General features: G+C 38.7%; 1 protein-coding gene across 13 annotated transcripts in view; it reads right to left on the bottom strand.

Moving 5' to 3' along the window:
- Nucleotides 1–13542, bottom strand: part of IMMP1L (inner mitochondrial membrane peptidase subunit 1) — a 71518-nt gene that overhangs the window by 2188 nt on the left and 55788 nt on the right. For all 13 annotated transcript variants that reach the window (XM_037899915.2, XM_037899911.2, XM_037899917.2 and 10 more), the window contains one exon: nucleotides 5170–5280. In XM_037899915.2, the coding sequence (XP_037755843.1) occupies nucleotides 5170–5280 (111 nt within the window). The remainder of the gene's footprint in view (nucleotides 1–5169; nucleotides 5281–13542) is intronic.

Genomic DNA, 13542 nt, shown 5'->3' with positions numbered 1-13542 from the left:
ACTGGCGTTTGGGCCAAGTGATTGCATACCTTGTTGGCAGACATTTTCTGTGATGCCAGAAGAGTATACCCAACTGAGTATCCCAGACACCTCCGTTCTCCCCTTTCAGTTTCCACACGATTGCTTTTAGCAGCAGTTTTGGGTTCTGGATCAGTTCCTGGCTTAGACTTCCTTCCCAAGTTGTTAGTTTCAAAGAGGGTTTATCAAGTCCAAGAACCAGAGGTTGCAGGACCAGTGAGGGGTGATCAGGCTCACTGTGGCTTGCTCCTTTAAAATCTTTTCTTACTGCCCTTGCCTGTACAGATACAGGAGGAAAGTTATAAAGTAAGCCTTATGAGCCTATTGCTTCCCCTTCTGGTTCTTGTCTCCTGGTCTGGTCTCCTTGTCTGGTTAATGTCACACCGTCTTTTCAGTTTTTTCTCAAGGTCAAGAGGTCTGTGACTAAACCCCTAACTTTTTTGAGATCACCTGAACTGTTCATGGATTTACACTCTTCTCTCTCCTCCCCTTCACCCCCAGTCCAGGTCCATCCTCCTGAATCAGCATGCTGTTGCATTCTCCCTCCTTTATGTGGATGGCTTTCAGAGAGGAGATGATGCTCTGATCAAATCAGTAGACTAATTGCTTCCTTATGGAGGGAGGAAGATTTCCTTTCTTGATTGACACAGATATAAGCAGCAGATATAATAGGCTAGGGCAGGCTAAGCCTCCTCTGGCAAAGCTGCGGCCGCCAGACACTGGTTGTGGGGTTTGCAAGGGGAGTTTTTGCTTATTATTATGCGCTGTGCAGGTTCTGAGGCGACTGAGGAGGGGGTATGTGCTACTCAACTCCCTGGGTTCATCAGTAATCTTCCTGGACATGGGTCATTTTGATGGTGCCTGTATGACACTGATGCTGTGGCTGTTGATGGCCCGTAGCTCTAGCCAGTTCATATTCCCCTTCTCCAAAATGGACCATGTCCCTTGGGCTACTCTGGGTGGCATTAGTGGTAATCATAGAATCATAGAATCATAGAATATCAGGGTTGGAAGGGACCCCAGAAGGTCATCTAGTCCAACCCCCTGCTCAAAGCAGGACCAAGTCCCAGTTAAATCATCCCAGCCAGGGCTTTGTCAAGCCTGACCTTAAAAACCTCTAAGGAAGGAGATTCTACCACCTCCCTAGGTAACGCATTCCAGTGTTTCACCACCCTCTTAGTGAAAAAGTTTTTCCTAATATCCAATCTAAACCTCCCCCATAGCAACTTGAGACCATTACTCCTCGTTCTGTCATCTGCTACCATTGAGAACAGTCTAGAGCCATCCTCTTTGGAACCCCCTTTCAGGTAGTTGAAAGCAGCTATCAAATCCCCCCTCATTCTTCTCTTCTGCAGACTAAACAATCCCAGCTCCCTCAGCCTCTCCTCATAAGTCTTACATGAGTCTTACTGATTCTGAAACTAGGTACTCCTGTGGGAATCACAAAGGATGAGTCCAACACTTGAGGGAGGAAGTGACTGACCTTAGATCAGTGATTCTCAGATCCTGAATGGTTGCAATTTCTTTTCAATAAGACTAATCCTAGACATCTCCTAGGTATCCAGCATCATTCCTAAATGCAGAAGTCCTTGAGATGGTTGGAATTGCCTCCTATGTTTACAGAAACCCATGATTGTGTAAGTCTCCACTGGATCCTGAAGGACAATCTGATAGAGATACATGTGTATCCTCTTTCTGACAATGGCTGTTAAGCCCATCAGAATCTTGTGTGATGACCTTTGGGGTAGTCACTAGTCCAAATCAGAGATTTCTGTCCAGAAAATGCTTCCCATTGTAATAGAGCACAGACATTTTCAGTGAATCTTCCTGATTGGCACATGAAGATAAACCGCTTCGAAGTCTGTTGAAGTCATGAAATCCTGGGTGACAGAGCAGCAATGACAGATTTAGGATTTCCATCCAAACTTGAGAGATTTGTTGAGAGACTTAAGATCTAAGATGGCTCTTGTGTTCCTATTCTTCTTTGGGACAAAAAAGAATAAAGTACACACCACAGAATCTGTCTGGCCGATCCTGATTCTATGGTTCAAATGCTGAGACCCGGTAGAACTGTCCCTAGTATCCATTTGCCTGATGTAGGTGTCTGCTGTAAGTGGACAAACTTTTGAAGCCTCCTCCTTTCCCCCCTACTCCATCCCAAGATAAGAGGTAGTGTTGGATGTGGGGCACAGAGTCAGGTAGATGATTTATGGTTTGATGCAGGTCTTCCAGAAGATCACTCTTTGAAGTTTCTTGATCTATTGAAATGGGACCATCTCCGTCTTCCAGATATGAAGTCTCTATGGATTTCTTGTGGGCTGGTAAGCATAAACCGAAGACGTGCCAGAGAAAAGTTCTATAGATCTCCTCAGGTCAATGACATGGAAAAGACTTTCTTCTCACCTGCTTCTGTTCTCCCCCCACCACCACCATGTCCTCACCAAACATCTTGCACCCTAATTACTTAGCAGAGATCATAAGGTGTTTTACTTGCATATTTACTTTCCAGAGATGGAGTCAGAGGTGTCTTTGGGCTACCAGATTAGATGCCATGGAGCAAGCTGTGAATCTAAGGGAATCCAGAGAAGCATGTGCTACAAGAGAAACGGCTAATCAGATCTTATTTCTATTTGGTTTCAGTTCAAACTTGCCTTCAGTTTTTTTATGTTGATCCTGGCCTGATTGGGTCATACAGTCTATCCATGCTAGACTCACCCATGGCTGTCCCTGAGGCAATTAGTGTCTTTTACTAATGTAGTGGCTGCTGCATCCACATTTGGTAGAATGACCAAATATTTCTTGTCCTTGGGTAAAGAATAGAATCTCTGCATTTTTTTGTGTAGGATGCTTAGCTTTGCTTGGGAGCCCATTAAACCTCGATTACTTCTTCAAACAGTGGGGATAACGGAATACATAATTCTTTCTTTGCTTTAGATGGAAAATAGTTCTGAGATACTTTTCTGTTTTTTTTCTGGGATCGGTGGCTCCTGGAGTGTTTCATAGAGTGAGCAGGATGAAACAGGTTTGCTCCAGCAGGCAATCTGGCTCAAAAACCCTCTGCCAATAGAGAGGGGTTTAAAAAAAAAAAAAAAAGATTTACATCAGTTTTCCATGAGTCTCCAGTTAGTCTAATTCAGATGATTTTGGTTGTCATGTCTTGAAAGGCTCTGCTACAAAGGGGAGATCCTTGGTTTGCCTTCTGCCCAGGAATGGAGGCAAAGAAGTCTGGGGTTCTCCACAGAGAGGCACTCTCCAGGCCCTAGGCTGGCTGTTAATCTTTGTTTTGTCTTCAGCCAGCAGGGAGAGGTGGAATAACCCATAGTACAGACTGTCTGACATGGAAGACAGGTGACTTTACACCAATCATGATTGCTCAAGACATGCATAATTTTTTAAAAATAAACTATAGCAACTGAGTTTTGTTCGTTCTTTTTTAAAAGTAAAGAAGAAATGTTCTCTCAATAACTACAATGTGGTGTTATGCAGATTACTGTACACTGATTTATAGCTATACCAGAGTTAGACATCTCATTAGTTTCCTAAAACATACACAGTGTTTTGAAGTATAAACTCACCCTTGCTTGTTACACACCATATGCTTTATTCTCATCAGCAGAACATTAATAATCATCAGTTGGCAAAAGGCCACCTCAGACTAGAAAATATAATACTAAGTGGCAGTTCTCTAATCCTGTCACAGTGACTGGAGATTTCTCAGTAAAATTATTAACACTAGATTCTCACTAAAATAATTTAATGGGCTCACTAGTTACATATACATTTTAAGTGGGTGATGCACTAACTAGCTTTATAATTTTGCAGGTTTGGGTCAAACTTTAGGCCACAATCAATACACAACTTATCCTTGTGGCTATTTGTCAATATCACAGAATCATCACCCTGTTTAGAATAATCATTGTTCTATTCTCTAGAAATGCATGTTAAGACAAACAAACATTCAGGGATGGAACAGCTATAACTTGTAATGTGCCAGGGAGACGCTGATGGCAAATGTTTTAATAACCCATAAAGAACAGAGGTCAGACAAAGCTGAGGGGAAAATGTTATTTCAGGTTTAGTAAGCATTATGGTCAGTAGTTGCAAGATTCTCTGAAAAGTGAAAATGCACTCCTAACAATTCTAAGCTGCATTAATACACACAATATTTTTTAACTAGAGCTGGGTCTTTCCTGAGCGCACATGCCAACTGTGCTGAATAGTATGTGGTGGTTTTGTGATGTATGGCAAATACTGACCAGCAACCTTTTACTTTGTCCACAGCAGGATTTAAACCTAGTTTTTTAAAGCCTACTGCATGAACCCACTAAACTGTACCAGCTTGCTCCTTATAGTAATTGTTTAACAAGAGAAATTAATGCTAGTTCCTTATTTTTGATAAGTGATTAAATACAGTTGTACGCACTGATTAATAATGCAGACAGAAATAATATGAAAATATAATTAATAGGAAATATGGTTATAGGACTATTAAAGGAAACCGTAAAAGTAAGCCTACATGGTTTATTGTGTAACAAAACATTTAACAAGAGACTTGATTCATATCTAGAAGCGAAGGGCAGATAATTATGGTGGACCTGTCATGAGTTAAAGTTGGTTCAGAGATTTCAGTTTAACAAGTATTAAGGGTGATGTAGTCCAGTTAGTAGGTCTACAGTTAGGATCCTAAAGTAATTAGGCCTGGAAAAGACAACCTCCCCCTCAGTCACTGTTCTTTGCAATATGGAACTATGGCTCAAATGATATTTTGTTTAAAATTATATAAAATAGCTAAACACAAAATGATACTGTTTCATCATTTTGGAAAAACGATTACAAAAAATGCAAGGTGGGGATGGATTGTATTCCCCACCTGTAGTAGCCAACATATATGGAATGGGTATAGATTCACTTGCCAAACTGTTCACACAGCCTTAATGATGGTGATCACTTGAGGTGTACATTTTCAAGTGAAACTATTTATCTTTGTCCCAAAAATATGGAGAGACTTTTCTTGAAAATCTAAAAGGTCCAAGTTGTTCTGATAGTCATCCCTATTTAGTTCAGTGATGTTGCTAAGGATGGGAGTAGACTTTCGCTCAAATATTTTTAAAAAATGTTTGAAGTAACTGGTTTTAGAGTCTATAGGTATACCTTGAAGCAAATGCGTCCTCTTATCAGTCCATAAGGAACAGGTCCATAACACCTGGAATCTGTAGAATTCCTGAGATTATCTCCTTCTAACCAAACATGCCCTTTAGGCACCTGCAGTTAGGGAAGATCAAAATACAAGTTAGACAATGTAGAATAAGAATGTGTTTCTTTAAAGGAAATTCAATCCCCCAAGATATAACCTGTAAAGTGAACCCTCTTGTGTCTTCTTGTCATGCCATGAATTAATACTTCTGTGGTCTCTAAAACAGTGCTAGATTAGAAAAAATATATATTTCCAAGTATCTGTTCTATCACATGCTCCAGAAACGCTAGTTTGCAACAAAAAATCCAAAATGAAGATGTAAGAGGTTAGACCAGTATGACAGGGTCATTAATTTAATAGACTTCAAAAGAGGTCATTAGGATGTTGACTGAAAATCTGCCCTCCTGTCGCAGGAACAGCATGAACAAGGCAGCCACACACTCATCAACATCCTGGGGCCAGCACCAAGGCTAGACCTGTTAGTAGGCTCATGATGATCTAAATGGTAATTGATTGTGACATCAATTACGAATAATCTCATCATTTTATCGGAGTGGGGCTTGTCAAAGTTCTAATTAAGATCACAGTTCATTCTATGTGCAGGCAGGATCCACAGCACATTATATTGCAATAATGACCATCACAAAACAAGTCTCTTTTTACAATTTGAAAATTAATGATGGTGACCTTAAACTATATGACAAGACCTTTTATTGCCTATATGTTCTATGCATTAACTATATTACATGCTGTAAGTTCAGGACCTGACTAACTCAATGAAAACATAAGAAATAGAAACACAATTGCATTCAGGGGTGCCGAAACAATTTTATAGTGGGAGTGCTGAGAGCCACTGAACCAAACTGTAAATCCTGCACATAATGGAAACCACTTCAAGCCAGGGTGTGCTGCCGCACCCCCTGCACGCCTAGTTCCAGCACCTATGGTTGCATTAGTAACCAGAATAACACAGTTCAGAGCTGCGTACATTTAACCAGCATGAAAGAATTGATTCAAAATATATAGCATGCAATGACTAAGATTCATGCTGGTAAGACAAAATAGAATCACTGAACATTTCACAACTTCAGAAAAGCATAAGCTCTTAAAAGCAAAATAATTCTTAAATACTATATTTGATAGTTTATATGCCTAAGAATCTAGGGTAGACTTAAATTTAACATATACCTGTAATACTTCCTACCAACCACTACATAGTAGGAAAACAATCAAACATAGGCATCTTAACGTAATGTGAAATCCCCCAAAATACCACTGTTTAAGAAGCAAGCTACTTAGGACAACTTTACTACGCTTCTATGTCAGAATGAAACTAGAACCAGATAAAGGGACAAAAAACTTACCTCCAGCATAAATATTTAATTTCAGTTGCACATGGGGGAGGTTTAGGTTGGATATTAGGAAAAACTTTTTCACTAGGAGGATGGTGAAATACTGGAATGCGTTACCTAGGGAGGTGGTAGAATCTCCTTCCTTAAAAGTTTTTAAGGTCAGGCTTGACAAAGCCCTGGCTGGGATGATTTAATTGGGGATTGGTCCTGCTTTGAGCAGGGGGTTGGACTAGATGACCTCCTGAGGTCCCTTCCAACCCTGATATTCTATGATTCTATGATAAATAAATATTAAATTTGTAAAGTGTGATAGAAGGGGGAGGGGTTAGAATCCCTAAGACAATTAAAGCTGTAGCGAGTCTAAGCAGAAAATAGATACCTAAATTTTATTACTAAAACAAGTACTGTCACAGAATTATATAAATAGAATTCAAGGATAGCTGATTAAGTAGTGTAATTTGACTACCACAGGTAACTGCCCAGGTCAGACAGAAACTGGATAAAAACCATCAAGAATAGAAACAGACTAGTCTGGAAAACATCTGTAGAGGATGAAAGATGTGAAACATTATCTTCCACAGTTGAAATCTAGTCTTAAGGTAAGTCCACAAAAGGGACTTAGGCTCAGTATTGCAGTGCCCAACATTTAGGTGCCCTAGTGTCCAGTAGGAATTTACAGCCCCAAATTAGGTTTAGGTTTTGTAATGACCCAACCACTCCCAGTCTTTATTCAGGCCTAATCATAGGGACACCATCATAGGACCTAACCACATCAGCCACGCCACCAGGGCCTCGTTCACCTGCACATCTTCCAATGTGATATATGCCATCATGTGCCAGCAATGCCTCTCTGCCATGTACATTGGCCAAACTGGACAGTCTCTATGCAAAAGAATAAATGGACACAAATCTGACATCAGGAACCATAACATTCAAAAACCAGTCGGAGAACACTTCCATCTCCCGGTCACTCAATAACAGACCTAAAAGTGGCAATTCTTCACCAAAAAAACTTCAAAAACAGACTCCAACGTGAAACTGCAGAACTGGAATTAATTTGCAAACTGGACACCATCAGATTAGGCCTCAATAAAGACTGGGAGTGGTTGAGTCATTACAAAACCTAAACCTAATTTCCCCAATACTAATTTCCCCCTACTGTTACTCATACTGTCTTGTCAACTGTCTGAAATGGGCCATTCTCATTACCACTTCAGAAGTTATTTTTCCTCCCTTGGTATCCTGCTGTTAATTGATTGTCTCGTTAAACTGACCTCACACTTGGTAAGGCAACTCACATCTTTTCATGTATTTATATCTGCTCCTGTATTTCCACTCCATGCATCTGATGAAGTGGGTTCTAGCCCATGAAAGCTTATGCCCAAATAAATTTGGTAGTCTCTAAGGTGCCACAAGGACTCCTCATTGTTTTTGTTGATACAGACTAACATGGCTACCACTCTGAAATTTATTCATGTCCACTTGGGTTTTAGCCCATGAAAGCTTACGCCCAAATAAATGTGTTAGTCTCTAAGATGCCACAAGGACTCCTCATTGTTTTAATTAACAAAGGTGGAAGTCAATAAAAGACAATCAAATTTCTAGAGTCCAACTGATCTGTGTAGGACATCCATCTCAGCATACGTTCGCAGAGTTTCATCTGTAGATCTAGGTTTTAGAATGAACTGATGCTTCCACTTTACTCAAATTTCCTTCATGTCTGATGCTAGTTATGCTTTAAATATCCCTCTGCAAATACTCGTGCTATTTACTGCTATTGACAGCTTACCCATGCACAGCATTCACCACAACCACTTCTCCCTCCCATCCATGATTTACTGTCAGATTCAGTCCTGCAGTATTACATGCAAAGGGGAAAAATGACCTTGCTGGTGTAATCCACTACCCAATATCTCCCAGAGCTACAAATGACACATCAAACTACTGTATGCAGTGTTGTAACAGTCCCATGATTTTAGAGAGAAAAGGTGGGTGAGGTAATATCTGTTACTGGACCAACTTATGTTGGTGAGAGACACAAAGTGATCATTCTATATCTGACCTATCAATCCTCATCCTCAAAGGAAACCTGCACAACACTTCCAAAAGACTTTGCTAGACACTAAAAATCATGGACTGAATAGACACGCTGGATTTATGGCTTATTACAACAATCTATAATCCACTAACAACCCCACCCCCAGTTGCTTTCCCACCTCCCTATGATTGGAGGAGTGTTAATGCACCACTTCACCTTGAATGGTTCCTTGAAGTGTGTGTTAACTACTTATGCTAAAAAAATCTGTTGAGTTGTGACATTCTGGTTAAGTTTCCCAGACCTGAAGACGAGCTCTGTGTAAGCTCGAGAGCTTCTCTCTCTCCTCAACAGAAGTTGGTCCAATAAAAGATATTACCTCACCCACCTTGTCTCTCTAGCAACAAACTACTGTCATTTGAAAGCAATATCTGAAATATCAAGTGCATAAAAGGTAACTGGCTCGACTGACTGTAGCCCAATGAAAAAAAAAGGCCCTGATCTGACCTGGAAAAGAGTTCTGTATAAACTTGAAAGCTTGTCTCACCAACACCTCCCCCACCTTGTCTTTTTAATCAATCCTTCGTCATGCAGGGTTCTGAAACTGTCTCGCACCCTGTGCAGTGTCTGATCACCACGACACAAATACTCCTTCTCCTCCATCTCACTTCATTGGTCACCATGCTCCTTTGCTTTGCCTGACACACGGCAAAGCAGAGAGCTAAGTATTCATTAGTAAGATAACGGGTAGGGGTTGGTGGGATCAGGACTCCAACCACTTGCAGAACAACTATGCACAAACATCTGCAGCCATTCACATCTTCCTGTGCTCCTGAGCAGAAATTATGTCAGCTCTGGCCCATTTATTTCCTATATAGTACTATAAATGTGCTTCACAGTTTGCATCCTAGAGAGCATATTTGCAATGAAGAATAGTCTTACACCATGAAATACACAATTTTGGTAACTTTTACAAATCCTGATGGAAAGCATGACAGAATTCTGCATATCAAAAACTGATTTTAAAGTATTGTCAAAATGTATGACATCTAAAAATAATACAGTATGATACTTTTATATGATGGGTGCCCATCATGTAGGCACCTCGCTACAACCAAGAATTAAGACAGGCCACAATCAATTTTAAAAAAAGTTGTTTATGCCCCTTTAAAATAAAAGCTAAAGCCCCAGTCTTCCAAAGACTTATGCAGATGCTTAACTTTACACTCTGAGTCAATCGATTCCATGGGATTATGGAAAGTGCATAAAGTTACATATGTGGATAAGTCTTTGCAGGATCAGGACCTTTGGCCCTCCTAATGTTGGAAGGCAGGGCATTCCAGAGCTCTTTAGGAAAAATATGGCTTTGCTCATTCTAGACCATACTTTCAATACCAAAAGTGTAATAACTTTCTTACCAAAGGGTCAAGAAGATATATAGGGCGAGAGAAGATCAGCAAGATATTGGGACCAAATCTACTGAAAGCTTTAAATTTTAACAACAGATCATCAAAACTGCCCCCTCCAGACAGCTAGTGTAGAAGACAAAGCAATAGGTAGACTAGACTCTCCCTCTGTACATCCATGACAGGAGTCACACTGCTGCATTCTGCACTCACTGCAGGTGGTGGATCAGCTGCTTAGCCTTCTATGACAAAATTAATTATATCTAAATGCGGAACCAAAAATCCCAACTCTTAAATTCACATTTATCCTTGGAACAAGACTGTGATAGAGAAAATCAAATTACCTAATATCACCATTTCTAGTATTCTCTCATCTTAGGCATGATCTACAATTAAAGTTTTACTGGAATAACGATGTCAGCTCGGTATGTGATTTTTTAACCAACACTATTGTGCCAGAAAAGCCCTAGTACGGATGCAGTTACACCAGTATAAGGTACTTTATAGTGGCATAGCTTATTTCACTTAGGTTGTCTCGAATAAAATATACTGGTATAAGCACTTTTACACTGATATAACTACATCTATGCTAGGGGAGTTCTGTCACATTAAGTACGCTGGCATAGTTAAAGTAGCAAAACTTTTAAGTGTGAAAGGCCTTAGAGTTATACTGATTTTGTACTTCTAGAAAAGTAAGGGTTTATAATTTATGTATTTATTTTTTAGAAATAGATAAAGTTGCAAAAGGCCAGATTCTGCACCCTTACTCACATTGAGTCATATCTTACTATTCAAGTAGTCTCCTTGATTTCAATTCTATTTTGTGTATGAGGTGCCTGTATTGATTTCTGTGGGAATAGCTGAGGAGTAATGGGCTATGTACAACATGAACAAAGGTGGAATCATCTAACACCAAAAGAATTTTAAAAAGTAACATTTACTGCCTTAGCGGATTTTCTCTATCATTTTTGCATGCATGTAAATATGCAGAAATAATTAAGTAGCTGTATTTTTTCTAAAATAAAAAGCACAGAGAATTATGTACTCGTGTTCTTGTGGTTTCTTCTTTCAGAATTCTACAATAGCCTGTGCTTTTCAAAGGCTGAACTTTCATAAGGTCACAGGTATTCTAATCACCTTGAGCAATATCAAAGTTTTAAATTTAAAAAGAACCCTAAATCATTCCCATTTTTTTCTTTTCAGTTCAGAGGCTTCCTTCTTGAACTATAAGAGCTAATCTCAGTGCTGGACAAAAGAATAAAGTCTCTAAGTTCTCATCTATCCCTACTGAGGTCTATTTAAGTGCCTCCTACTTTGGTACAAGCAACAAATGTAATTGCTTCATTGCCTGTGGGTGTTCATTTAACAAAAAAAAGCTTTTGTGAATAAACCACAGGTGTTAACTTTCCTGATTAAAGTGAAATATGATGAAAGAACCTACAATATCAAATGACACATTTACTAAGTACTAATAAAATTTATTTGATTAAGTAAATTGCATCTAATTAAGGAATAGCATAAGATCTAAGAGATCAACAGTTCTGTTTTAGTACTGCATATTTCATGTCTCACAAATGAAAATTTATTTTTTCTTAATCCTTTAATTATCCTATAACCTGCAGCATATATCTAACAAAGTTGGTATCAAATAGCTTAATGGGCATACTCTATTCATACAGTGTTTATCACCTAATTGCATTCATCACTCTTCTGGGTTTACAATAAAGGTTGTTCACCTTAAAGCTGCCAAGTGGCTTAAATACAATGACATAAATCTACTAAAAAGAACCAGAACCGAACACTGGAAATCAGTTTTAATCTCTACATTCATGTTATCCTTTTCCTTCTGCACTGGAAAAATCCTCACAATAGTAACAAGTGCATGAGAAGTCAATGTATAGTAGATCTGATATCAATAATCATAAGTATAAATTCAGTTGGTTCTCTTCAGGTAATGTTATATGAGAATTGGAAACTGAAGATTTACTGAATGACTGAACATTATTGCAGATCTGAATTATTTGAAATATTATATTTTCAGATACAGAACAGCAGCCATTTTTCCTTAAATTCGTATGTATTTTTGAATATTTTATTCATTTCATTTGACACATTGAGTGGTTTTACTGAAAGAGCTGCTTATGAATAAAATATACCATTCCTAACCCACTATAAAATGGGTATATATCTGAACACACTTCCGTGACCCTGATCTGTTCTATTATAATAAGGAACAGTGACAATGGTGCAACAATAGTATCTTTTTATTTTGGAAATTAGTTGTAGTTAAATGCTTACTCATATTGTGAATTAATTTCTCAAAATGTGAGTCATCTGATTGTTTAGGCAGAAGAACTAAGATTGTAAATCTTGACCTATCTTTAGATTTTAATACTAAAATTCCATGTGACATCATATGAGCTTCAAAGGAAACAATGTTAAATCACAGAGGCCCAGATCCTCAGTGAGAGTTAGGCATCTAAAGACCTTGAGGATCTGGACCAAAGTGCACTTGGATTTATTAGTACATCTCACTGCTTATGCATAAAGTCCAATTTTGGACTTGTGAGATACCCTACAGGCAAGGATTTCAGTTGCAGCATTTCTCTATATTAAAGGTGATGCTGGAAAGTTATTACAGTAAATTATGTCAAGATAATTAATTTAGTATTTACTGTAAACATTGTTTTGTCCATTGTTGATTTTAATAAATTCCATGTAGCATGCACTAATAAACTGTATAAAGATCTAAGACTGTCAGCAATCTAAAAATCCTTTACTGATCAACCTTAATTTATCCCCATTTAAACCTAATTGGGCTGTACAGGTGTCATTGAAGGCATAATCTGAAGACAGGTGTAGCTGAAGGAACAGAAGGAACTTGTGCAGAAAAGTGATAGCTATAGATATTGGAAGGAAGTTGCACAAACTTGGAGCTTTCAGAGTAGCAGTCGTGTTAGTCTGTATTCGCAAAAAGAAAAGGAGTACTAGTGGCACCTTAGAGACTAACCAATTTATTTGAGCATAAGCTTTCGTGAGCTACAGCTCACTTCATCAGATGCAACTTGGAGCTTGGAGCTGTCTCAATTGGATTCTTGTTGAGACAGAAGTCAGATCAGAATAAGGGAGTCTTCACAATACTGAAAAGCATATTAATAAGTCTTTTTATAACTTTTTTGGCTCATTTGCTAAGTTCAAAGACTTTCTGAACATTCCACCACTGTTACAATTGCTTTGTAGTCAAGATCATTGTGGAATTCCCATATCTGAAATATATAATGCAGTCAGATGAAGGTCAGGAGATGCTTTCTTTCAACATCACTCTTCAGAGGTTAAGAAATAAGTCAGATTCTGATAATGGTAAATAATGCCCCAATCCTACAAACTGTTATGCATGTGCTTAACTTCACTACCATGAGAACCATGAGCAGCCTCACTTGAATTAATGAGATTACTTATGGCAGCAGTATGAAAAACATGCATATAGTGAGATCCAGGATGGAGAGATTTAAATAACCTGATTTTTTAAGAAATGTT

This window comes from Chelonia mydas, chromosome 6 (genome assembly GCF_015237465.2).
Source record: "Chelonia mydas isolate rCheMyd1 chromosome 6, rCheMyd1.pri.v2, whole genome shotgun sequence".
Classification (NCBI taxonomy): domain Eukaryota; kingdom Metazoa; phylum Chordata; order Testudines; family Cheloniidae; genus Chelonia; species Chelonia mydas.
The sequence above is the reverse complement of the archived record's forward strand: the minus strand, read 5'-3'. Positions and strand labels throughout refer to the sequence as shown.